At 55.9% G+C, this 25,742-nt stretch overlaps 3 protein-coding genes across 26 annotated transcripts; 1 reads left to right on the top strand and 2 right to left on the bottom strand.

The window, feature by feature from the left end:
* The first annotated feature begins 343 nt into the window (after positions 1–343).
* THTPA (thiamine triphosphatase) lies at positions 344–4,166 on the top strand. Of its 15 annotated transcripts, XM_063697773.1 has the most exons (5): positions 344–948; positions 1,090–1,210; positions 1,347–1,908; positions 2,025–2,117; positions 3,296–4,166. In XM_063697773.1, exons 3-5 carry the CDS (start codon positions 1,362–1,364, stop codon positions 3,439–3,441), a joined length of 786 nt encoding a protein of 261 aa, XP_063553843.1. In that variant the 5' UTR covers positions 344–948; positions 1,090–1,210; positions 1,347–1,361; the 3' UTR covers positions 3,442–4,166. The 15 variants fall into 15 exon arrangements, with proteins under 15 accessions (XP_063553843.1, XP_055218327.1, XP_063553842.1 ...); XM_055362352.2 differs by lacking the exon at positions 1,090–1,210 and having other exon boundaries at positions 345–948; XM_063697772.1 differs by having other exon boundaries at positions 345–948; positions 1,090–1,908.
* AP1G2 (adaptor related protein complex 1 subunit gamma 2) lies at positions 4,155–12,509 on the bottom strand. 10 transcript variants are annotated; one of them, XM_063697768.1, is made up of 22 exons: positions 12,427–12,509; positions 11,794–12,002; positions 11,246–11,370; positions 10,962–11,103; positions 10,748–10,844; positions 10,500–10,576; positions 10,290–10,385; positions 9,804–9,884; positions 9,247–9,345; positions 9,017–9,072; positions 8,730–8,843; positions 8,400–8,540; positions 8,268–8,322; positions 8,064–8,186; positions 7,193–7,282; positions 6,977–7,104; positions 6,651–6,755; positions 6,201–6,324; positions 5,985–6,120; positions 4,841–5,004; positions 4,526–4,624; positions 4,155–4,438 (listed from the first exon to the last, which is right to left on the bottom strand). In XM_063697768.1, exons 2-22 carry the CDS (start codon positions 11,995–11,997, stop codon positions 4,337–4,339), a joined length of 2,358 nt encoding a protein of 785 aa, XP_063553838.1. In that variant the 5' UTR covers positions 11,998–12,002; positions 12,427–12,509; the 3' UTR covers positions 4,155–4,336. The 10 variants fall into 10 exon arrangements, with proteins under 10 accessions (XP_063553838.1, XP_055218325.2, XP_063553840.1 ...); XM_055362350.2 differs by having other exon boundaries at positions 11,794–11,998; XM_063697770.1 differs by having other exon boundaries at positions 11,794–11,998; positions 12,280–12,497.
* Positions 12,510–14,264: 1,755 nt separating this feature from the next.
* JPH4 (junctophilin 4) lies at positions 14,265–23,840 on the bottom strand. The gene is made up of 6 exons (XM_031001890.3): positions 22,854–23,840; positions 21,761–22,310; positions 20,369–21,140; positions 16,479–16,597; positions 15,605–16,137; positions 14,265–14,401 (listed from the first exon to the last, which is right to left on the bottom strand). Exons 2-6 carry the CDS (start codon positions 22,137–22,139, stop codon positions 14,318–14,320), a joined length of 1,887 nt encoding a protein of 628 aa, XP_030857750.1. The 5' UTR covers positions 22,140–22,310; positions 22,854–23,840; the 3' UTR covers positions 14,265–14,317.
* Positions 23,841–25,742: the final 1,902 nt, after the last annotated feature.

Here is a 25,742-nt window from a genome sequence, read left to right as displayed (position 1 = left end):
GCTTTTCCCTCAACTGCATTTCTAGCCTCGTCTTCTCCTTACGTACCACCCAGGTGCTCTCCAGTTTCTGGGCCTTTGCTTAGGCTATTCCTGTCTCCATCTAGGTCTCCAACTGTTGAAATACCATCATATCTTTAGTTCCTGGCCAAAATACCACTTTATTCTCTGACAGAAAGTTTCTCACCCACTCTTACCCTCAACGTTCATGCCAGGAGGTATTAGATCCCCTCTAAAACTCCAGAGTAGCTAAACTGGACTTTATTACGCGCTGCCCCCGCCCCCTTCCCTCCCCCCACCGCAACCCCCCTCGCCACCATTGCCACTGGCCTGCGCTTAGCTGGCTGCTATAGCAGATATCTGTTGGACGGTGTGAATGGCTTGTATTCCAGGCCCATCTGCCTGCGTTGGGGGTGCGGCGGGGGGTGTTGGAGACGGGACTGGGGCTTGAGCTCCTTGCACCCGACTCTCCTCGCCGCCTTGTAGCCCCAGTACAGCTTTAGGTAGAGTACCGCAGGCACCAAGTGCAGCTTTCCTGTCACCATAGCGACGGGCGGGGCGAGAGGGCAAAGTCTCCCTTTGGAACTACATCTCCCATCATGCATCCGCGCCTCGGGGTGCCTGGCTCAGCCTCAGGCATGAAACCTGTACCAGCCCCCGGGAGCCGTGCGGGGCCGACAATGAGGAGCAGAGTGCAAGGGGCGGCCTCGCTCTCCTGGCCACCGCGGGGGTCGCGGCCTCCCATTACATAGCGCGTGTCTCGATCCCCGGCCTGCTCTCGGCACCGCCACAACGGGCGTAATATGGCCGCTGGTGCCGGGACCTGCCGGGCGCGCGGAGGGTCGGGCCGAGGTCCGGGATCCGGAACTGCTCCCGGCATTCCTCGCGAGTGTATGGCGTGGGCTCCCTTCCCCCTCTGTGGGTCCCGCGAGGAGACTCTCGGGCTTTGAGGTGAGACCTGAGGTTCCGCTGGCCGGTAGTGTAGCAGGAAAGGGCAGGTCCTCCCGGGTCGTGAGCCACTAGCCTCCTGGGGTGGCAAGGTGTAGAGAGGGGGGCGTTGAAAGGACACCCGCTACCCTGCCTGCTTTCTAGGGGTCTCTTTGGATTGAGGACATCAGCAGCAGTGGAAGGGATTTTACTGGAGACCTGTCACTGTCAGAGCCTTAAAATATCACCGACGGGGCCTTATCACCGACGGGGCCTTGTCACCGAGGTAGAGAGAAAAGGGCAGTAGCCCTAGAGACTATTGCGACACAGTGTGCCCCTCATAAGTTCTTCCAGGGAGGGGGTCTGTACTGAGTTGACGCCAAGGCTTTGCATCCTTGAGAACTCAGCAAACGTTTGTTCAGCCAATTGCAGGTAGCATGGCCCAGGGCTTGATTGAGGTGGAGCGAAAGTTCCTTCCAGGGCCTGGCACAGAGGAGCGGCTGCAGGAGTTGGGGGGCACCCTGGAGTACCGGGTCACCTTCCGAGACACCTACTATGACACCCCTGAGCTGAGCCTCATGCAGGCTGACCACTGGCTGCGACGACGAGAGGATAGTGGATGGGAGCTCAAATGTCCTGGAGCAGCAGGTGTCTTAGGACCCCACACGGAGTATAAGGAACTCACAGCGGAACCTACAATTGTGGCCCAACTCTGTAAGGTGCTGGGGGCTGACGGCCTGGGGGCTGGAGATGTGGCTGCTGTGCTGGGCCCACTGGGGCTGCAGGAAGTAGCTAGTTTTGTGACTAAGCGGAGTGCCTGGAAGCTGGTGCTCTTGGGAGCTGATGAAGAGGAGCCACAGCTCAGGGTGGACTTGGATACAGCCGACTTTGGCTACGCTGTGGGTGAGGTAGAGGCCCTGGTGCATGAGGAGGCTGAAGTACCAACTGCCCTAGAGAAGATCCACAGGCTCAGCAGCATGCTTGGTGAGGGAGACAGGCCCTTTTGTGCTTTTCCTGCTCCCCACTTTTATCTTTTGGAGGCACCCGCTGGACCATGTAGTGGGGGAGGGCCTCCGGATTAAAAAAATTTTTTTTAATAGAGACGAGGTTTTGCCGTGTTGCCCAGGCTGGTCTGGAACTCCTGGACTCAAGCAATTTGCCTGCTTCAGCCTTCCAAAGTGCTGGGATTACAGGTGTGAGCCTCTGTGCCTGGCCTGGATTATTTTTGTAATGGGAATGGTTTTAGCAGTTTTCTAAGTTTTCTTACAGTTCTGTGAAATCTCGTTTTCTCTTTAACAGTAGCTAATTTGGATCTAGTCCTTCCACGTGTCTAATTCCAGCCAACCTGCCTCATTTAGTTCTCATACCTATAGCCAGATCTCCTTCAGTTTCATTTCTCAGCTCCCTGCTTTGACTCTTCCTTCCCCCAGTCTCTTTTTTTTCTTCTTCTTCAGTCACCACTCCTCCACAAGGAGTAAAAAGTAAGCCTTTTTACAAAAGCTGCCCTCTGGGAGGCTCAGACCCAGGATCTTCAGATCATGAGACTGATGCACTGCCCACTACACTGAGAGTCCAACCAGCCTTGTCCTTTTGTTTTACAATTACCTAGATCCTTTTAATTTGTCCTTTTGGCTTTTTGTAAAGGACAATAACATTATAGTTGTGTGAGACAGTGGGGCATGATTTGGCAGATTTGTTCCTAAGCATAATTCCCTTGTAGACAGTTCATCCACACTAGGAATTGTGCATCCCATGGGGCCTTACAGCCCTGCAGTGCTGTTTGAGCCCTCTCAGCAAACATACACTGAGTTCCTTGCTATGTGCCCAGCATGATGCCAGGCACTAACAACAGACACTGGCAACAGGCAGTTCCATTCTCACCTCACCACGTAGAGGCGAGAATTCTATGTGAATCCCACCCCATGGCTATAGCTTCCCTCCTCTTCTTTCTATAGCTCTTGGTTTCTATGTGTACATCTCTGCATGTGCTTCATTACTAAGCTAATGAGCTTTGGCCTGGTCTAGGGCTTTAATCTTGATTGCGGAACAGGGTAATAACTGAAATGAGCTGACGCTGAGGCATCCTTCGTTTTCTTGGTGCCTGGGTGCCTCTTCGCCATTTCTCCTTGCTGGAGGAGAGAGGCTCAGGTGTGGCTTCTAGTCCCACTCTTGCCTGAAGTTGCTCTTTTAGGTCCACTTCCACAGGCAGGCAGGGAGTGGACTAGTGTGTTACAGAAGCTGGGTGGGTGACATTCAGAACCCCAGTGTGGCTTTGGAAACATCCATGGAGTCCTGGCTAGGTGGGCAGGGAGCAGAGTCCAAGTGCTTGTGGCTCTGTCCATTTCTCTCCTCATTGTCCTTTTACCTGTAGGTGTGCCTGCACAGGAGACAGCACCAGCCAAGCTGATCGTGTATCTACAGCGTTTCCGGCCTCAAGACTATCAGCGCCTGCTAGAAGTGAACAGCTCCAGAGAGAGGCCACAGGAGACTGAAGATCCTGACCACTGCCTGGGCTAGGGGTGTCACTTCCTAGAAGGGGAAGGGAACTCTGGGTCTAACGGAGTCCACTCCTGGGCCCACTGTGCCTCTCCCCTCAGTGTCCCTTCTGACAGTCACTCCTCTCTCTCCAGCGCTGCCTGTTTCTTCCCCCTCCTCTAAGCTACTCTTCCTTGAGCCCTCCCTGGCTGCTTCCTCTTGCTCATCCGTCAGATGCAATCTGTGGGCCGCCCCTCTCCCCTGGCCGCTAAGCAGCCTCCATTGATTTCCGCTCGTGTTTATAGGATTTCCACTTAGCCGTGATCAGTAGTTAAGCACAGGAAAATCCCTTGCCACCCCCCCTCCCTTGGTCGATGCCATTGATTCTGCCAGCGGCTCCTAAACCGCCTTACAGCTGAGTTAGAAGATGAGGAGAGGCAGCAGGGATTTCCCTGCCTTGGGGTGTGGGAAACAGAAGCAAGTTGAGGAAATGGTTGGGAATCGCTGTTAGAACTCTAGAAATTCTAATCTGACTTTGCCACTGTGCCCAGCTCTGGCCCAGAGGGTAGAGTGCCTCCTGTGGAAGTTTAGGGGCAAATTTGTTCCCTGACCTGGAGAGGGTTAGAAAGAACCAACAGCTGCCCCCTCCCCGCCCCCGTTCTCAAGGCTCAGGGGAAGATGCATACCTCCTATGTAAGAATGCTTTTCCCTTGCTGTTATTCATACACACTTTCCACTTCAAATATACCCAAATATGGCTTTCCTCACTTCTCAGGCTTTATTGGGCTTTATTTGTGGGAGAAGGGGGCTGGTCCCCAGTTTTTGCAGTGCAAAGCCAGAGCGCCACCTGCTGGTAGCCCTCAGGTGTAGGTTCGAAGCTGCTGGGGCCCCCTGGGGTTTGGGACACAGGAGAATTTCAGGCTGTGAGTGGAGACAGTTACTGCCACGATTCCACAGGCAAGTTGTTCACCTCAAAGATCTCCTGCACCGACTGGTGAAAGTGGTCGTAGGTGAGGCGCAGCTTTAGCCGCAGAGGGGCCTAGGAATAGGAGAGCGGGGACCAGGGTTAGCACCCACGGCTTCTTCTATCCCTGGGTCTTGTCTTGGGGGAACTCCTGAAGCTCACCTTGTTAGGATTGAGGATTCTGAAGAGCTGGGTGATAGGAAGGCCACCCCGAGCTGGCACTGTGTTCCCACTGGGGGCCTGCAGCTGCAGCTGGAGACTCTGAACACAGAAGTTTAACAGCACAGTATGGCAGTAGGTAGGGCTCAGGCAGCCCCTCTATACTCAGTGGCTCCACACCCTTTTCCTGTAACTCCCCAAGTGCTGATCTCCAGATGACTCAATCCCATCTCACACTGTCTCCCACCCACCTCCTCCACTTAGTGGCCTTTTCTCCTGGAGTCCCCAGGCCACCTCTGAACTCTGATCTTTACAAACCTTGGGCACAGCAGCCTGGCAGATGAAATGGGTGACATCACCCTCTGAGAAGTTGGTGGCAGTGACGGTGATTAACAGCAAAGCAGGGTTTTCAGGGGGTCGAATGAAAGACAGATTCAGCTGTACTCCCTCACGCTCAAACACTTTGAGATCTGGGATGGGAGCTGGAGTAGGGAGACAGAGGCAGCTCAGTGTGCAGGTTTGAGACAACATGTTTGTTCATTCATTCAACAAAAATTGAGTAAACACCTACTGGCCCTGCACTACTCGAAAGGCTAGTAACAAAGTAGACATGTAGATGAGGATGGAGCTTACTGTCTAATGGGGGAGAGAAACAATAAAAAAAGGCCGGGCATGGTGGCTCATGCCTGTAATCCCAGCACTTTGGGAGGCTGAGGCGGGTGGATCACCTGAGGCCCGGAGTTCGAGACCAGCCTGGCCAACATGGTGAAACCCTGTCTCTACTAAAAATACAAAAAATTAGCCGGGTGTGGTGGCTCGTGCCTGTAGTTCCAGCTGCTTGGGAGGCTGAGACACAAGAACAGCTTGAACCCGGGAGGCAGAGGTTGCAGTGAGCCGAGATCACGCCACTGCACTCCAGCCTGGGTGACAGAGCAAGATGCTGTCTCAAAAAAAAAAAAAAAAAAAAAAAGGCAAGATAGATAATTACAGACCATAATAGATGCTATGAAGGAAGTAAGTCATGCCAGAATAACTGGGGAGAACTGACTTAAATAGGAGTGGTAGGGGAAGGCATCTGACATTTTAGCTGAAGCCTGAAGAGTGAGAATGAGCTGGTCATTTGATGTGCTGGGGAAAGAACATTCCATGTAAAAAAGAACATGAAATGCCAAGGGTGGGAGGGTGTGAGGAGCTGAGAAGGGGGCAGTGAGTGGGTAGTGGGAAAGTGGTATAAGAAGGGTTGGGGAGGAAGCAGGGCCCTGTAGGCCAGGGAAAGAAGTCTGGAACAAAGGGAAGACAGATGACCATGATTGACTTCATTCTTTTACCTCCTGAGATGGCGATGGGATGGGGGACACACAGGAAGAAGCAGGGTCCATGAGCCTCAGCCCTTGGCTTAGGAGGAGAAGCAGTACATTTCCACCTACCTTCTCTAAGACATCTCCCCTTTGCTTAGGCTTACCTGGGGGTGGAGGTGCACAGGGAAGGTCAAGCAGGTGTACCAGGGCACCTCCTGGGGAGGGGTCCAGAGGGGGAGGATGCTGGACATCCCCAGAAGCCCCATCCAGGAGATCTAGCAGATCCAGGAGCTGTGAGGCCTGGCAGAAGGGACAGAAGGGGCAGGGCTGGGTATGAAGCTCAGCCCGTCTTCCTACCCCAGAGTTTCTAGCCTTCTCACCTGGGGCTCTGTGGGCACTGGGGCTGCTTCTGAAAGCTGGGCTGCTTCTTTGCTTTCCTTTGCTTCCTCATCAGCCTGAGGGCCATCTTGCTCCGCAAGAGGCATTTTTTCCAGGATGGCAGCCCTGAGAGGATGGAATGCAAGTGTGCCTCTGTGTGGTCTCTGGGCCTTTCACAAGAGGCATCTAGGATGAGGACTAGGAGTATGGAGCCCTGGGCACATGGTGGCTCAGAAGTACCCTTCTGATTTCCTAAAATGACATGTTGTTGCTGATTTTCAGATGAACAAGGAGGGTTGGAAGCCAGCTTAGCTTCAATTAACAGTGGGTGGGAAGCTCTCACCGTGGATATGGAAGAACACAGGTGAGGATGAGGCCCTTGTACCTAGAAAAGGGCATTTGGGAGAGGGCAGGGGTTTGGGTCCCATGCTGCAGCACAGTGCTGGACACACCTCATGTGGTCGTATTTCCGGAAGAGTGTGTCATACTCCACAGCCCGCTGCTGCAGCTCCACGTCCAAGCAGCTCCCGTAGATGGACACCACCTGGCGGATGCGGCTGGGCCAGTGTAGTATGTAAGTGGCAATGGCAGTGTGCCACTGCAGGATGTGGCAAGAAGGAAAGGCCCACGGAGCAGGGAAATACCCAGATTTGGCTCAAAAACAAGAACCTAAGGGCTGGGGGGTAGGGAGGGCTGGGCATGTATGCCTGGAAAGAAACTCAAAAATGGGTGCACCCAGTGACAGGCCATCTCTCAAGGGGCTGGGACCCCTTCTTACTTGTTGTCCCCACAGAGGCGAGTGCTGAGCTTCATGAGGGCTGTGAGGGCATATCCTCGAGTGGCTGGCAGGGACATATGGGACTGCAGCACCTTTTCCAGCAATGCCAGCACTTCCTCTTCATCCACCTTCAGACATGGATACAGTTAGTGGCCCTGGTGCAAGTCCTGTGCCCCTGACGAGTCCCTCCTCAGTGTACCCCCAATGAGGTCTCACCTGAAGGGGCTCAATCTCCTCGCAGTTCCCCGCCAGCAGGAGGTCCCCATACTCCCCAATGCACCAGGCTGCCACCTGCACCAGTGGTTGCTACATGGGATAAGAAACTGCTGGGCTGGCCAGGCATGGTGGCTCACGCCTGTAATCCCAGCGCATTGGGAGGCTGAGGCGGGAGGATCGCTTGAGACCAGGAGTTCAAGACCAGCCTGGGCAACAGAGCGAGACCCCCCCCATCTCTATTTAAAAAAAAAAAAGAGAGAGAAAAAGAAAGAAACACTGCTGGGCCAGTGTCTGAGGTTCCCTCCTCACTTCCAGACCTGGCAATATCCCTTTAGGCAGTGCAGAGATGGTGGGGGGTTGGAGGGGTGGGGAAAGGGAAGTTTGTTACCTGGCTCCCACTGCCCTCTGGTGGCCAAGCATCAGAACTACATGGCCTAACCAAACAGGATGGAAATGTGAGAGGGTCCCTCCCTTGTGGAAGGGGTGGATGCTTTCTGCCCACCCTATTTAATTAAGATGGAAAAGGGGGCTATAGATACTGGCTGGCATCTGTTAATTCATTCAGCATTCAAGGTAATAATAAAACCTCATAAACACAAGAGCTTTAATCTCAAGGCAGCTCTAAGAGGCAGTCAGGGTACATGGAACATAAGGGAAGTTAGTCATCTGTAGTTACATAACCAGGAGGTACCAGAGTCAGGACAAAAGCCCAGATGTTCTTAAAAACAGGGCTCTGTGCTCGGATGTCTTCTGCACTATGTAAGCAGCTGTGACCTTGAGAGAAAAATTGGAATCTAGTAGGGAGGAGGTGGCCCAGGATGGGCAAGGGAGTGGTTGGGCAGCCCTGGGCCTAGGTAGGTGGGAATGGTACCTGGGAAATGTCTTCTGCCAGGGCATTGTAGAGGCGGCGCACAGAGTAGGCATGTAGCTCCTGGGCCCCCCCAATCAGCTGGGTCAGGTTGGCCACTGCATCATCCCGCACATGGGTGCCCGCCTGGAAGGTGTGGGCATGGCCAAATCAGTGTGGTGAATCTTGACCACTTCTGCCCAGCTCTCTGACTGGCCCCTGCCTCACCGTTGTCAGCACATGCAGGATGGTGTCTATGTGCCAGCGTTTGGTTGGAGCAAACCTAGGGGATATATGGCTCATCAGTCCTGGTACTGACGCTCCCCAGATTCTACCCTCTTCGACTCCTGGGCACCTCACCTCTCTGCAGCCAGCAGGATGCCTGAGGCACAGTCAGCCCGTAGGTCAGGAGGGCAGGACTCCAGAAAGGCCTGCAGCTCTTGCATCATGGCTCGCACATTGGAGCTATTTACCAGAGCCAGGCTTAGTTCCAGGGCTCTCCTGGCAGGAGAAAGAGGTTTCCATGCAGGTAGCCCAGGTCATCCTGGTCCATGCCTCAGGCCCTCTGCTTCCCCAGGGACCTGTCCCCCTTAGTCCCCTTACTCCAGCTGCTCTAAGCTGGCTCAAGTCTTGGCCACAGGGCACTGGGAACCTCTGCCCTGCCCTCCTGTCCCCTCTATCACTGCTCACCGGCTGAGGGAGGCATCAGTTTCCCGTAGACATTCCACCACAGTGGGCCGATGCCGCTGCACAGCACTGTGATCAGACTGCACCAGTCGAAGCAGTGATGTCAGGGCTACATACCTGGTCAGGATGGGGGAGGTTCTATCATACCATGGCCATCAGCCCCCACTCCCCGTCCTGTCCTGGGTATAGGGATAAGATAAGAGAGAAATGGATCAGGAGGCTCTGGAGGAAGGAGGGCAGAGGGCCAGGGGATGAGTGGCACAGCCTAGGTAGACAGTTGGGACTATTACCTAATGTTCCTGTCACTGTTGAGTAGGAAGCGGCCAAGAATGTTGACAGCTAGAACCTATGAGAGGCAGAAGTTGGGGTCAGTCAGGAAAGGAGCAACCTGCTCAGCCATTGAGGACTGGGAACACACTGGCGCAAGATGATGGGGCTAGGAGGGAGAAACCAGCAAGCAGGACCTGTGTGGGTGAGGTGGTGGGCGGGGCCGTAGTGGGAGAGGCATAAGGGGTGATACCCGTAGGCCAGCTGCAGAGCAGATATCCATGATGGTGAGTACTGTCTCAAACAGGACCGCATTTCCGGCATTTCGGCTGGTGTCCGTGTTAGTGGCCACCTGAGTGGATGAGAGAGGAGATGTATCTGCTCAAGGCCCTCCTCAGGTCTCCTTTTTTTGATACAGGGTCTCACTCTGTCGCCCACAGCTCACTGCAGCCTTGACCTCCCAGACTCTGATGATCCTCCTGCCTCAGCCTCCTGAGTGGCTGGGACTACGGGCACATGCCAACAAGCCCAGGTAATCCTCAGGATTCTTGAAGGACTCCAACATGTCATCTGTCCATCCTTCAACCATCCAACAAAGTTCCCTGAGCCTCTACTATGTGCCAGGGCCAGCCTGGGCACTGGGGCAATAGCACTAAGACAGACTGTGTCCCTGCTTCATGGAGTTCACTGTCTAGAGGAGATGGAGAGGCAATTACACGGCCACTGCACAGTGACGAGTCATGTGAGGGGCACCCAGGGCTGATGGGGTCTCCAAGCAACACAGCTAACTAGTGCCCTCCCAGGCCCCACCTGGGCCAGCAAGTCATTCATGGTCTCACTGCTCTCCTCGTGGTTCCGGCCCAGGATCCGAAGCAGACGAAGTATCTGGACCTGAGGTTGGGTTGAAAATGGAAAGTTGGAGGGGTTCATAGGATAAGGAGTCATGGGGCTGAGGAGAAAACTCGAACATGTGAGGGTCTGGCTCGCTCCCTAGAGCCTTCCCCCACCTCCTCACCTCCACAGGTCCCTTGGTCCCAGGAGGGGAACAGAGGTGTGTGAGGCCAGGGGAGTTTAGGACAGGCTTAAAAAAAAATTGTTGCCAAACTGTATTTTCCTGACTTTTAGGCATTCCCTCTCCCCTCACAGGTCCTGGGATGACCCGAGCAATCCTGTGCCTGCTACTCTGCTGCCCAGGACACTGAGAGAACCAGTGTTCTCTGGGAGGAAACCACTGGTCATGGTCTTACTGCTATGCCCTCTCTGATCCAGGGATACAGCAGTGAAAGGTCACCCCACCTGCAGGAAGGGGTCGCTGACTCCAGATATGCTGTGTTCTGTGGAGTATCCCATTGTCACCAGAGTCCGGAGGATCTGTACCAGCTGGGGTACCACCTGGAGGGAGGGCACAACTTTGGGCATTCGTTCTAATCCTCTCCAGCTAAAGCCCCATTCCTTCCCCACTGACCCTCTCTTCCAGGCCCAGGGCCTGCCCCTTCACCAGCCCACCTTTCGGAAGTGCCTGAGGGCTGCAGGGCTTCGTTCGCAGAGCTCCGTGATCAGCGTGATGGTGCCCAGCAGGATGCCTGGGGTCAGGGTCGGGGAAGTGAATGGTGGGGGCCAGGGGCAAGAGAGTCTATTGCGTGTGTGCCTGTGTGTGTGCACTACCCTTCTCCTATGAGCTGGGGTTCCCATCCGATTTTCAATTCTTCTGTCCATAGACCTGAAGCAAAGGATGGGGGGCCCCACAGCCTTACCATGGTGACGCTCATGAAGCAGTTGGGCACAGGGTGGGAGGAAAACACTGGAGAGTTCAGGGACCTTCCGGATCATGTGCACTGCAGTCAGAATAGCCTGCAGAGGTCAGGGGCCTCAGACAGGGGTCAGAGGGGATGGACCCCTGCATCTACGACTATATAGCACGCAGCAGGCAGTGTGCAGGAGCACGTGCCAGGAGTCCCACCATCTCACCTTCTTGCGCACGTAGGGACTGGGCTGCAGGAGCAGTTTCTCCACCTCTGGGGCCAGGTCTCGGCACATCTCAGCAGAGCCCATGGTGCTCAAAGTGCACAAGGCCAGGCCTTGTACTGGCTGAATCCCCTGGCTCAGGTCACTGCAGGGTTTGGGAGGACGGTCAGTCAAACCTCTGAGAAAATCAGTCCTTTTCAGTACCCACAACAGGCAGTCCCCTGGGATTTCCAAGGTCCCTACTCTCCCATCTCCCTGATTCCAAGTGATTGCCAGAACCCTCTCACTTCTTGATGCTGTTGGTAATGAGCAGGTGGGCATCGTGCCTCTCATCCAATAGAAGCATGGCCCCCAGGTAGCCCACCCTCTTGTCTGTGAATCTGGAGGAGGCGATCAGTTTCAGGCACTCCATCTATAGTGAAGGGGACAGACCAGGAAGAGGCAGGGGTGAAACCATAGACACTCACATCCCTGTTCCATCTTCCTCTTTAAAACCAGATTAACCTGTGGGGCATCATATCTCATCACTCTCCCTTCAACAAGAGGAGAAGTTAGGAAATTCAGGCGTTAGTGGGTAGGAGGAACTAGGAGTTGAGGAGGATGGGAGCGGAGAGGAGGAGGTGCCTGCCCTAAAGGAGGCTGGCCAGAGAATGAAGGGTTCAGGCCAGCTGATGACCAGTAGGGGTAGCAATGGGGAAAGAGGTTTGCAGTGCAGGCTGTGAAGACTCTGAAATTGTAGAATTTAAAAAACCAGGGCATAAACAGGTGAGAGAGTCTGGGACTCTGCCCCACTAGCCTTCATCAAGCTCAGGAGGGAGGTATTCCTGGCCAGTACCTGTCCAAAGTGGGCGGGGTAGCCCAACATGTGGACGTAGAGCAGTTTGGCCAGCTGCCGGTGCCTGTGCACTGGGTCCCCGTCGCGGAAGGAGGCCCGGATGTGGGCACACTCCTTTTGGATCACCTCCCGCTCCTGGGCCTGAGTCTTGGCCCCGCGAATCTCTTCGATGAGGTCCTGAAGCTTCAGCGAAGGCACCACCATCCTGACTGGCAGAGTCCGGGAGTGGAGAAACACTCTCTGGTCGGGCGTGCCTGGGCTTTCGGCCCAGGCCCGTCCTGTGTCAAGACCCTAAGAGCCCGGGTCCCACAGGTACACTAAAATTGCGCCCGCATTTTACCTTTCCCGAAGTGGGTCTCCAAATTCCGCGCCCACCCCCCCGCCCGAGAAGCCCACTACGCATGCGTCCGCACCCCACCGGCGCCCCTGCCTATTGAGCATGCGCGGGAGCCCCACCTATTTCTCTCTACCGTTTCCTCCCCCTACCTGGTACCCCATCCCTAGCTCAGCCATTGCTTTCTTTCCACGACCCTCCGCTGTTTCTTCCGCGAGCTTCCTCCCCCGATTTCCATCTCAGGCAGCGGCAGCGGCAGCGGCAGCGACAGCCTGCCTACCCCAGGACTCCAGCCTCACCTGGCTTCTGCCTCAACTCCGCTCCTCTGCCCCCCAGCGCTTCCTGGTACGGGGCCGAGCAGGGGTTGGTGCTCCGTGCGGTCCTTCCCTCTCCCCGCCTCCACCACGGGACCCCGCCCTCCTGGGCCGACTGCAGAGCCTTCCTGAATCCTCTGACCTCGGGCCTCAGGCTTTAGCGGAGAGACAGCATGATAGGCCTGGAGTTCTTCAAGAGGCTTCCTCGCACATCCTTACCACCCGGAGAGCCTCAGTTTGGATTTGAAGCCATCGCACCCCAAAGGAGATGACAATCCCCCCCCTTTTTTGAACTTTTTTATTAATATATTTTTTTTGTTAAATTTCTTTGTATTTTTTTCCTGCAAGACTTGGTGTTGGCGGCACTGTTGTAGTTTAACTTCAATCCCAAATTCCATGAAATAGAAATCAGAAGTAAAGGTTGAGAGGGGAGGAAGGAGGGAGGCAAGCCAAGGAATAAACAAGAGTTTGACTAGAAAAAAAGAAGAGGGTATGTGTGGTGGGCATTCCTGGGCAAGGCCATTCCTTGAGGGAGGGGGTTGGCAGGCAGCTTGCCTCTGCCTCATGCAGGGGAGGGAGGAAAGATCCCCTGGGGACCCTACAGTCCCCTCTTCCTAGGGCTTCCTGCTCCCAGGGGAAAAGCTAATACCAGAGAGGGATCAGCCACAACCTCAAACAGGGCTCTCCACCCACCTGTCACCCGGGTTTGACTCCCACCTCTGCCCTGCCTGGGAAGCATGTGAGATCAGCTATCTTTGATCCCCTCCTTCTGTTGTTTTCCCATTTCACAAGATTCTGATGTAAAGGGGGAAGGAATATAACCCATTTTGGGACTACTAAACTTGTCACAGCTTCTGCTTCCATGTGAGCTCCTGTTATCTTGTCTGGTCCTATCCCCCAGAAGTGCCTCCTCCCACCACAACTCCCAGAGTTGGGATGTGGGGGCCTTGCTCAAGTGCCTCTAACCCTCTGCAGTAGAAATGTCTTCTTCAGGCCCCTTAGGAATTTAATCAAAGGCCACAAGTGAGTCCAGACCAACCAAATAAACTATTATGGGGGAGACAGAAGGGTGGGAGAAGTCAGTGGCAAAGTCTGGGCAGGGTGGACTTGACTGCATTGGATATTCTCTGTTCCTTTACACGTTGCTCTTGGCATGGCATGCCACCAGAGGGGGCTGGAGGAGGGGCTGGCCGATGAGGAGAAAAAGAGGGAAATGCTAGGGAGTTACTCTACTTTTCACTTCCCTTCTCTCCTTCAGGGAAGGATGGAATTGGGCAGTAACCCAGCTCAGTGCTTGGAGGTAAGATAATAGCCTCCAAGATTAGAGGTGGAGGATGCACCTCCTGCAGCTTTTTCACTAGGCCTCAGAGGGACAGCAGGCCCCTTAGGCTAGGGAGCCACAGCAGCTCAGCCAGTGCCTTGCCCGACATTCAATCACTCCTTCTTCATTTTCTTCCTCCTCTCCATTCAGCTTCCAGGAGTCTCCTTAGGACACCAAACCCCCACCCGCAGCGAAGTTGAGGTTTAAAGAAAAGGTGGGAGGGCGTGGAGCAATGGTCTGACTTAGATTTGTGTGTCTCAGAGAAGACAGCAACTCTGAGAGAGAAAAGCCCTTCATATGTAAACAATCTAGAGAAAGAAGGGGTTGGGATGGGGAAGGGAGTGAGGAATACAGAGACAGATCCAGAAGAAATGAGATAATCTGAAAGAAGACAGGGAAAGAAAAAGCGAGAGAAAAAAAGGAGCACAGAAAAGAAAGGAAGAAGAGAAAGAAAGATAGGAGAAAACACAGCCAGGAAGAGGAGAAGAGAAAAAAGGCAGGTCAAAGGGGTGAAGAGGCACGCAACCAAAGCCAGAACCAGGCCAGGAAGTAGCCTCAGGTGAGGAGCTGGGAGAACAGGAATGCCAGGCTGAGGTCCAGGAGGGCCACGGCTCCCACCACCAGGGGGTTGGCAGCTCCCTAGAGAGACAGAGGGGGAAGCAGACTCAGTCCCCGAGGACAGGGCCCACCTTCCTGCCCTGACTGAGGTGGCAGAGCTGAAGGGTCTCAGGCACCTCCCCGCACAGCCTGGAGCAGGGGGATCGCCAACATTTGTTTTGGATTGCAAAACCCCCTCTTCTCCCAGGCAGGGCCCCACCTTTCCTCTGACACCTTCAATGCAGGGACAGCCCTTCCACCTCCTCCCTCTAGTCCCCTCCCATCAGCATATCATGTGTCCCAGGCAGGAGGTGCCTGGCCTTAGTAGCAGACATTGGCAGCAGCAGCCAGTACTGCAGTAAGGCAGAGGGATGAAGGGGTGAGGATGTGGTTGCTAGGAAACAGAAGGCCTAGAGCCCAATCAGAGTAGAGGGTTCCGGGCAAACTCCGCCTCTCCCGGTTTTCTGCCTTCTTCTCTATTTCAACTTCTTCCCAGGAGAGGGAGGGAGAGTCAGGGTAGGGAGGGAACAATCTTTTCCTTTTTTATTTCTGGGCACCAAAGAGAGAAAGTGCGGAGGTGGGGGTGGGGGTGGAGTAGGAAACTGAGAGCTGGAAATGATATGGAAGGAGAACGGGGGAAAAATGTTCTGGCTCTCCCATTAATTATTAGTTTATAACCCTAGGCAAGTTACTTTTTTTTTTTTTTTTGAGACAGAGTCTCGCTCTGTCACCCAGGCTAGAGTGCAGTGGCGCGATCTCAGCTCACTGCAAGCTCCGCCTCCCGGGTTCACGCCATTCTCCTGCCTCAGCCTCCCAAGTAGCTGGGACTACAGGCGCCCGCCACCACGCCCGGCTAATTTTTTTTTGTATTTTTAGTAGAGACGGGGTTTCACTGTATTAGCCAGGATAGTCTCGATCTCCTGACCTCGTGATCCGCCCACTTCGGCCTCCCAAAGTGCTGGGATTACAGGCGTGAGCCACCGCGCCCGGCCTGGGCAAGTTACTTTAAGTGCTTTGGGCCTCAGTTCCCCCATCTGTCAAATGAGGGAGTTGGGCTTGCAGGTGTGTAAGGTTCCTTCCAGCTCGAACGCCCTCTATTTTTTTGAGGTGGGATGTGGTCCAAGACTGGCCAGGCAGAGGAAGCCGAGTGAGATAAAAAGCCCCCCGGTGATCAGACAGTTCTGGAAAGGGTGGGAGGCAAGGCTTTGGGAGAAGAGGGCACACAGCAGGGACAGAGGATCTCACCGGCTGGGCAGGCCTCTCGGTTGCAGCGGGCTCCCCGAGCTCTTCTGTCAGGCACCCAGCATCAGGACCCCTCGAGGACGAGCCCCTCAGGACCAGCATGGCGATGGGCTCAGGCTCCGTGCCTGCTGGGGCCCTCAGCGGGGGCAGGGGCTCTTCATCCTCCCCCTCCTCCTCTCGAAGACTTCCTGAACTGTCGCTGCAGCCTCCGAGGAGTGGGGAACCGTCTCTGGGCCCTGGCCCTTGCATCCCAGCCTCATCCTCAGCCTCATAGCCAGCTAGTTCCTCTGCCTGTGCGCCTGCCCCCCCCCACTCCTCAGGCCAAGCTTTGGGGCTGGAGAAGGGACCCTGGTCCCCTCCAGGAGGCAGTGGGCTCCGGCAGGCAGGGGGTCGCCAGGGTTGGCGGGAGGAGGCAGGACTGCTGGGCAGTTCAGGGGATCCCTCTGAGGGGGTCAGTCCGTTCTCATATACCCCAGGGCTGTCCTCATCCAGGGGCTCCGTGTCGGAACCTTCTGAGTCCTGCCTGGGTCTGCGGCCTGGGTAGGGATAGCTGAGAATCAGAGGGGCCTAACTGGCCTTGGGCTGGAGTGGCTGCAGCTTTATTCCTGACTGGGCACTTCCCAGGACTTTGGAATTCCCAGGCTCATAGCCTCTCATCGCCAGACCCCAAACCCCCCATTATCCTACTGCATACATTCCCAAGTCCCACTCCCCAGACTACCAGGTCTGGCCCCCACCCTGTGTTCCTTGCACCCTCATTCCTTGTTTTTTCCCATCCCCACTTCCCTTGCAGGGCTTCTCATCTGTTTCCCCACACCTGAGCCTCTCTAGCTCCCTAGGGGCCTCACTGCCCTCCCCCCAGCTGTCCATGCCTCACCTGGGGCCTCTAGCATGGGCTGCAGGTCCTGGGCTATCAGTTTGGCCATTCGAGCTGCCTCCACGGCCTTCTCAGCGACACTGCTGGCTGCCACTGCCTTTAGGAGGGCGTCTGCTGCCCTGTCGGGTCCAGAGACAGGGATTTAGCAGAACTTCCCCCACTTCAAATTAGTCCCTGCTCAGATGCTCCAGCCCCCTAGCCCCTGTCCCCTCTACATCACATCCTCCTCTCTGGAGTTCTCACCCTTCGCCACACTCTGCCAGCTGCTTCCCTTCCTGGCAGGCCAGGGCAGCTCCCGTTTGGTTTCCTCCCCCTGACCTGGGCTGTGTTTGCCATCATCACACCCTCCTGCTCCTCTCACACCCTTCTACTGCTACGCCCTGTAGTAACACTTCTTCCAGTTGCAAGGGCCAGGCCCTCCTGGAACTGTGTAATTCCATTCCTATCCTGCCCCCTTCCCAGTGACAGTCGAGACCTCACTCTTTTAGCACATCCCCTGCAGTCCTGCTTGGTGCTTATGAGCTATACTACCACCTTCTTTGCAGTTAGCACCTCCTGTTGTTACTAACTCCTCTCACCCCCCTGGAGTCACAGGCCTCTCTGTGGGGTCCAGCACAGGGTCCTGTACCTCGATCCTCCCCTCCAAGCAGCTTCGCCCCTGCCCCGCCCCCTTGTTCAGAGCCACCGTCTCCCTTATGTTAACAGTCTCTGCCTCCCTTTCTCTTTCTACTGTCACTTCTCCTTACTATTAATCCTACCTCTACCCGTGCAGATTTCCTGGCATGAGAACTTCCTATCTTGCATTCCTTCGGCCTCTTCTGTTATGACATTGTTCTTCCTCTTGTCACTGCTACCACCCCACTGCCCCCCGTCATGCTTTTCTGAGCTCTGGAACTGGAATAAGAGTGGGTCTCCCCTTTCGGTAATGATCCCATCCCCTCTCCCTACTAATATGCAATATGCTTTCTCACCATTGCAACTACACTTCTGGCTAAACCCTTAGTCTCCCTTCCACAACCCCCTACCACCTTCCCTGCTCCTTAGGTACAGGCAGCCTGGGAGTCTGATCAGTCCTTCCCCACTGTTGCTTCTCAGTTCTCCCTCTGATGTCAGATGCTTCCTCAGTTTTCTCTTCCCTTTCACCCTCTGCTGTTAATCATAGATGCCTTGTCATCCTTAAATGAGTTCTGTAATTCTGAGGGTGGGACACAAAAGAGCTGAGAAAAAGGCAGGCCGATGAGCTTGCTATGGGCTTGAATTGATCACACCCCATGACTTCCTCTGGTCACAGGCCTGTTCTCTCTGGCTTAGGAAGGCAGTCTGGTATGGGGGTGGGGAAGAGGATGGTGATATCTACTGTGCGTATTCTTAGTCCATAGCCTCTTCTTTATGTTCTTTGGGAGCTGTGATTAGCCCCTTCTCCTCAAACCTGGTGGGTCAAAGATCTTTAGAGCCTGTTTGGAGGGATCTCAGATAACGTGGCTCTTCTGTCTTAGGACTTTCAGACTGTATATAACTAGCCCTGTCCTGAAACTGAGCTGGACTCAGGGTGCACAGCGGGCACATGTGCAGTCTCCTGCCTCTGGCCCTTCAGTGGGGCAAAGTCAAGGAGAAGGTGGACAGGGCTGTCAAGGGCATCTGTTGAGCCGTGAGCGTGAGGATCATGGTCTTGGGTTGTATTGAGTTATTTTGGTGGCCTGAAACTGGTGCACTGATGAGGCCTGTTTTTGTGTATGAAGAGTATGGATGATCAAGTCCCACACAGTAGACTTAGTCTGTGCTCAGGCATCAGACTCAGGCCAGGCTCAGGCTACCTGGCAGAGGCACCTGCTGCTGAGGCTCTGCTGTTTCCATGGCAGCTGGCAGCCAGTCGGGATTGCCAGGCCTGTTGCTGGGGAGACCAACCAACCTCCTCCCACTGCCTGATCCTCTAGTTACTGAGATCAGTTTTTCCTGCACATGTCTCCACCCTATCTAGCCTAAAATGTTCCCTGGTGCTCTGCCTTCCCCCTTCCCTGGCTTAAGTCCCTGGGCTCTAACATCCAGACTCCCAGACACATCTATAGATGCACATTCTCTGACTCAAACGTCTACTCTGCATTTGGCATGTTTATATTCTTTCTCTCTCTCTCTAACACACACACACACACACACACACACACACACACACACACACACTCTCTCACTGTGTCACCCATTATACATACTCATTTAAGCATATTTGGACATATCCTGATCTCTGATCTCTCAAAAAGTCTCAAATTTAAATGAAATCCTCCACCCCTTTAAAAGAAAATTCAATATGTAAAAATTCAAATATGTGAGTTGTATAAATAAGGGGTCTATGAATCTCATTACAAGTGGATTTTTGGCTTCTTTTAGATTTTTTTTTTTTTTAGACTGGCTTTCACTTTTCTCGCCCAGGCTAGAGTGCAGTGGCATGGTCTCGGCTCACTGCAACCTCTGCCTCCCAGGTTCAAGTGATTCTCCTGCCTCAGCCTCCCGAGTAGCTGGGATTACAGGAACCTGCCACCACACCGAGCTAATTTTTGTATTTTTAGTAGACAGGGTTTCGCCATGTTGGCCAGGCTGGTCTCGAACTCCTAACCTCAGGTGATCCACCCACCTCGGCCTCCCAAAGTGCTGGGATTACAGGCATGAGCCACCGTGCCTGGCCTTCTTTCAGATCTGTGCTATTTAATTCAGTAGTTACAAACCATATGTGGCTATTAAGCATTTGAAACGTGTCTAGTCTGAATGGAAATGATGTGATTTAAGTGTAAAATTTAAGGGGCGGTCCCGTGCTGCCCACCTTGCTGCTCACCTCGCTGCGCAGGGAGCCTCGCTTGCTGCCCAGGGAGCTGCAGGTTTCAAAGACTTAGTTCAAAAGGAATTTGTAAAATATCTTAATAATTTTATACTGGTTACCAGTTGAAATGATAATATTTGGATATATTGGTTTAAATAAAAATATTATTAAAATTCATCTCACCTGCTTTTTTAAATTTTCTATTCTGTTGTTTGTTTGGTTTTTTGTTTTTCAGAGACAGGATCTTGCTATGTTGCCCAGGCTGGTCTTGATGGGCTCAAGTGATCCCCTTACCTCTCAAGGGTCTACAGGTGTGTGCCACAGTGTCTGGCTTCTTTTTGTTTTTTAATGTGGTTACTAGGAGATTTAAAACCACCTATTTGGCTTATATAATATTCCTGTTAGACAGCACTGCTTTAGATAGCAAGGTTCCTGATGCAAGGAAATGTAATTTGATTTACAGAAACGTTTCATTTACAGGGAAGCCTCCTCCCCTCAAACCTCCCATCAGTTGGGTAAAAGAAGGCAGAAGGGGCGAAACTGGGAGAGACTATCTTTTCAGGCGGATAGGTCAGCTGTATAAATTAGACTTCCCAAAGGCCCAAGGCTGAAATGGTGTTAGGCTGGGACGTGGTTAGGAAGGGACAGTCCCTATTCCACCCAGGGTTGATGCTCCCAGCCTGAGGCCTGGAGGCTGGATCAGCTGCAAGAGGAGGAAGACTAGAGACATGTTTTGAGTTCCAAGAGATTTCTGGGCCTGCACAAAACAGCTTCCTTGCTACTCCCACACACAACAATGGATTCCATAGACATGCATCTCCACAGAAAAGACACCGAGACACATTTACAGTCTTACACCATTTCCCTCAAATACCCAGCTACCCAGAGTTACACCCACATCCACCTGTAGACTCGGATATAAACACCAAGAATGCCCAGGGGTAAAACTGCCTGGCCTTAGGCTTGCAATAGCAGGCCCTAGGCCTTGGGCCTTGGTCCTCCCTTAGGCACACCCGCCTTCCTGGTCCCCAGCGCACCCCCTCCTCTTAGCCCAGCTTTGGCCTCTGAACTGGACGCCCACCTGGCAGCGGCGATCTCCTGGCGCTGACGGGCAGCACTCACGGCTCGACGGGCGCCCTCGACAGCCCTGTCCACCTTCTCCTTAACTTTGCCCCGCCGAAGGGCCAGAGGCAGGAGACTGCGGACGCGCCCGCCGTGCACCAGCCGGTTGCGCTTGTACTTGCCCTCCTCGCGGGAGCCGTCGGGGCGGGTGGTGCGCCCGTAGCCGTGCCGCCGGTTGCCCAGCCACTCGCCCTCGTAGCGCAGCCCGTTGGAGCGCTGGCTGACGCCGAAGCCGCTGCGCCGATCTGCGCGCCACTCGCCCGCGTACACCTCTGTGGCCGAGCCCTCGATGAGGGCGGGCGGCGCTGCGGCCGGGGGCCCGCTGGCCTCCGAGCCGGGCGGTCCGGTGCTGCCCACCTCGCTGCTCACCTCGCTGCGCAGGGAGCCTCGCTTGCTGCCCAGGGAGCTGCGACGTCCGCCCGCTCGGAGCCCGCTGAGCAGCAGCGAACGGCGAAAGAATCCGCCGGCCGCCGGAGTGCGCTTTCGGGACGACGCGCCGTCGGCGTCCCCGGGCCCGGCCAGCACAAAGCCGCCCCGGGAGCCCGAGGCGGGGCTGCCTCCCTCGTCGCCTGGCAAGGGCAGGGGCGGGGGTGGCGTCGGGGGGTCGCTGTGGCCGGAATCCAGGGAGGTGCGGCGGGGTGAGCGCAGCAGCGCAGCCTGATGGTAGGGCACACTCTGGCGTACCCCGTAGCCGTGGCGCTTCCCGGCCTGCCACTGGCCCTGGTAGGTGCCTGCGGGCGGCGGAGGGGTGGGAGAAAGAGTCAGGACGTGCCGCTGGGCTCCTTGCGCCCCAAGTCCCAAGCGCCCCTGGAAGCCCAAGCGTCAGGCGGGAGAGGTGGAGGCAGTTAGTGTGGAGGTCGGGGAAGGGCACTGGGAGCCGGGAACAGGCCAGGCTGGGCCGGAAAGTGTGGGAGAGCAGAGTGAAGACGGGCAGGTAGCAGGAGCCCTACGTGGATTTTGGCAGTGCGGGTAGACAGGGGAAACGGGGAGGGCCCGGCAGGCGTGCGAAGGACAGGCTGGTCAGGGCGTTTAGATAGGAAAACAGTACTCTGAGGGGCACGCCGACCCGACGGAGAGCAGAGGTGTTGGGGACAGGCAGGTAGAGAGGGAGGTGTGAGGACAGGCAGACAGGGAAGGGGTGAGGGAGAAGCGAGCAGGAGACAGACAATTGAGGAAAGCATAATCATGGTGGGAGAGAGCAGAAATTGGGGGCTGGGGGTCACATCGATGGGGAATGGTGGGGGGGGGTGAAGAAGGATGGGCGCAGGGGCGCAAATGGCGGGCGAAGGCGCAAGGCTGGGGAAGGCGCACGCGGACGAGCAGACAGACACTGGTGGGCCGGGCCCCGCACCTCCGTCGGAGTAGGTCTCGGTGCCGTAGCCGTCCTGGAAACCGTCCTTCCAGAGCCCGGCGTAGCGCAGGCCGGACACGCTTTCCCACACGCCGCTGCGCCCCTTCAGCCCGCCCAGCCACTCGCCGCGGTACGTCCAGCGGCTCTTGCGCTCCACGCCCAGCCCTTCGCGCTTGCCCTGCTGCCAGTGGCCCTGGTAGCTGTGTCCGCCGGGCCCCGTGAAGACGCCCAGTGACTCGAAGCCGTGTGCCCAGCAGCCGCTGTACTCGCCCTGGGCGCCGGGGCCCGTGCACACGCCGTAGCCATGTGCCCGCCCCGCCTCCCAGCCCCCCACGTAGCAGCCCCCGTCGTCAAAGTCGAACTTGCCCCCGGGGGACATGCATGTAGTTGGGGCGGCCTCAGCCCCCCGGCGGCTCAGCGCATCCTGGGACTGGAGAGCCGGCTGGGGGCCTTGGAGCCGGGCGAGGCCTCGGGGCGGGGGCAGTTAGACCGGGGCCGGGCGGGGGGGCCCCAGCGAGGGCAGGCAGGGCCGGACCCTCATCCTGAGTGGCTGCGGAGAAAGAGGGAGGGGGGCAAGTGGCGAGAGAGGCCCCTCCTCTTTGCCCGCCGCTCCCTGGCCCGGTGGCTCTGGGGCATCAGCGCCGCCCCCCAATCCACCCCCCTCCTTCGGCAGCATCTTCCAGCAGCTCCCAAGCTTTGGGGGAATGGGGGCTTCCCCCATTTCTGTCTTTGTGGAGCGGGCCCCTCCCAGGACTTGGGGCCCCAACCCCAAGCGGGAGTCCCAATTCTCCAACCTAGAACCCCGAAGTGTCGAGTGTGGATGGCAGTTTGGGGGTCCTGAGAGGGGGCTGGGCAGAATCGTAGGGCACCAGTTTCCCTGGCTGCTGTCAGGACCCCTCTGCCCCGGTTCTTCGGCGTCTCTGGCAAAGGGATGGGGGTGGGGGGTAGAATATGTAGCGGGGAGATCGGACCAAGGTAGGCAGACGGTTTTTCGGGGGGTTTTTCGGGGGATGGGGCCCAGGGGAGGCTCTGCAGGGGAAAGGCCAGGGTGGGGACGGGCAGACAGGCAGAAGGGAGGGGGCAGGCTACTCACCATGTGGGCTGGGGCTCAGGCTGCCTCCCCGGCACAGCATCCATGGCAGGATACCTCCACTCCCACCTCGCCCGGACAAGCCAAGCCCCCTCCCCTTCCGGAGAGACTGCTCCAACCCAGAGAGGAAAGGTGGGGGAGTCCGAAGAGTCCCCTCTCTCCCCAGCTGGAGGAGCAGGCTGGGTGGGGGGGCGAGGTAGTGGCAAGGGTGGGGGAAGATGAGAATAGTGTAGGGGAAAAAATCTGCCTTGGATGGAGATAGGGAAGAAGAGCTGGGAGCTGGATGCAAAGGGGGAGGGGGCTCTCAAGAGGGGGTGTTTTTATTATTTTTTTCTTCTTATGGTTGGGAGAGGAAAAATAAATCAAAATTCCGATTCCATCCCAGCACAAATCAATGTTTGCTCCATCCCAGCATCACGGGGGAGGCTGGGCCAGGCAGATTTAAAGGGGCAGGGAGAAGAGAAGAGAGAAGAGGGTGGGTAGAGGAGGATACGGTGAAGAAGAGACAGCGGCAGTGATGCGGGTGGTGGTGGGGTCCCCAAGCAGAAAAGGATGGGTGTCCGCTAACCCTTCGGTGAGGGAGGAGGCAGGCAGAGAGGAGAAGGAGATGCACTGAGACCCCCAGGGAGGAGAGAAATCCTGGCATGCGGGCTGGGAGTGGGGCGAGGCGGAGGGGAGGGAAGAGGAGCGAGGGGGAGGAGACTGAGCTGAAGATGGGGAGGCAGGGGGAGGCCGAAGCCGGGCGGGGGAGGAGAGATGCTGGCGAGGCTGGGAGAGGGTGAGAAGAATACAAAGAAAGAGGTGCAGGGGTGAGCACTAAGGAGGGGGGAGATGCAGCCTGAGAGAGGGGAAGGCGGGGAGACCCATACTGGGGCTCGGGAGGGATGGCAAGGAGGAGAAAAGCAGGGGAGGAGGGAAGAAGGGGGAAAGAAATAGATATGGAGACTGAGAGAGCGAAATAAGGCTCCTGAAGGGAGGGAGAAAGCTCTGCAGAGGGAAGGGCAGGCGTGGGTATAGAGATCCAGGCAGGAAGAGCCCAGATAGAGGCAGGAGGGCCGGAAGTGGTGTTTGTGGGGCCCTAGGGAGAAGGATGAACCTGTCAGCTGCTTGGACTGAAGCCAAAAAGCTTTGGGGCATGGATGCGGGTGTCCACTGAGTCCACTATCCTCCGGAAGAAAGCACTGGAGGGGGACCAGGAGGCTCACGCTCTTGCACTTTCTGAAGATGCCTGAAATGGGACCCTGCTAGGAACCCTGGCCCCATCAATGCTTCTCCAGGCCTCCCCATCCTCCATCCCCACCACCCATTTCTCTCTGGGTTGTCCCTCTGAAGGAGAAGGGGGTGTATTGCTTCTGAATGGGGAGGAGGGCATCATGCTTGGTGATGGCATGAAGATCCCAGGGCTTTAGAATCTTTTCTTTTGCAAACCTAGAGGCAAAGACATACAGACATGTTTGAGAGGGCCCTTATTATGGCAAGGCCCTCTCTAGCCCACCACCCCTCTGTCCTGTCTGTCCTCTCACCAGAGGGCCAGCACATCCTGACCTTGCTGTTTACAGACAGAAGTAGGCACACACTGTCTTCCCTCTCCCCTTAGTTTACTTAGACTCTGCATCTAGTTCTATCCCTGCCTCCAAGCCTATTTAGGAAGGAGGACACTGTGTCCAATTACACACAACAGAGTACATAGTCAAATGCACTAAATTGCCCCTATTTTCATACACAGCTTGGTCCACCACTCCTCCCCCACTGCATTCCCATTTTACAGAGAAGAGAACTAAGGCCCAGAGGGGAAGTCATTCACCAGAGGTGAATGACAACAGAACTGGCAGAGCTAGCAGTAGAACACTAGACTTCAGACCATTTGAGCCCTGTAATTCCTGCCAGGATTCCATGAACTTGGGGACCCTCCCTTAGGCTCAGGGCCTCCATTTTGAGTACTCTGGTAAAATAAAGAGCATGAGGTTTGGAATAAATAGGGATTTCTCTTGCATCGTGTCTTCCCACAATTTACATGAGGTTGGAGAAATGTAAAATTTAATCCTCCAGGAAAGGGACCACATCTTCTAAGTGCTTAGCATAGAACAGGTCAGCTGTGGGTCCACTTGGGGCATGACTGTTGATGGAGAGTTTATTCATTTATTCATTCACTCATTTCTCTATTCATCAAGTATCTACATAGTCTACTGTGTACCACCCACATAGCCAGGTGCTAGAGACACAGTGGTGAACACTGTGAGGCCTGCCCTCATGGAGTTTACTACTGTTGAGAGGTGACAGAGTGCTGGCAGCCCTCGCAGCCCTCGCTTGCTCTTGGCGCCTCCTCAACCTTGGCGCCCACTCTGGCCAGGCTTGAGGAGCCCTTCAGCCAGCAGCTGCACTGTGGGAGCCCCTTCCTGGGATGGCTGAGGCTGGAGCCAGCTCCCTCAGCTTGCGGGGACGTGTGGAGGGAGAGGCACGGGCGGGAACCAGGTGGGCGTGGGCTTGGCAGCCCCGCACTCAGAGCAGCCAGCCTGCCCCGCCGGCGCTGGGCAGTGAGGGGCTTAGCACTCAGGCCAGCAGCTGCAGAGGGTGCGCCTGGTCCCCCAGCAGTTTCGGCTTACTGGCGCTGTGCTGGATTTCTCGTCGGGCCTTAGCTGCCTCCCCGCAGGGCAGGGCTTGGGACCTGCAGCCGGCCATGCCTGAGCCCCCCTCACACCCCCCCACCCCCCCTCACCCCACTCCCCTCACCCCACCCCCCCACCTCACCCCCCTACCCCACCCCCCTCACCCCCCTACCCCCACTCCCTCCTCCCCCCCTCCCCTGGCCGTGGGCTCCTGTGCCTCCCCAAGGAGCTCTGCCCCCTGCTCAGCGGAGCCCTGTCCCATCCACCGCCCAAGCGCTGAGGAGTG

The sequence above is a fragment of the Gorilla gorilla genome, chromosome 15 (genome assembly GCF_029281585.2).
Source record: "Gorilla gorilla gorilla isolate KB3781 chromosome 15, NHGRI_mGorGor1-v2.1_pri, whole genome shotgun sequence".
Lineage (NCBI taxonomy): Eukaryota > Metazoa > Chordata > Mammalia > Primates > Hominidae > Gorilla > Gorilla gorilla.
Note: the sequence above shows the minus strand (reverse complement) of the source record. Positions and strands in the feature narration are given on the sequence as shown.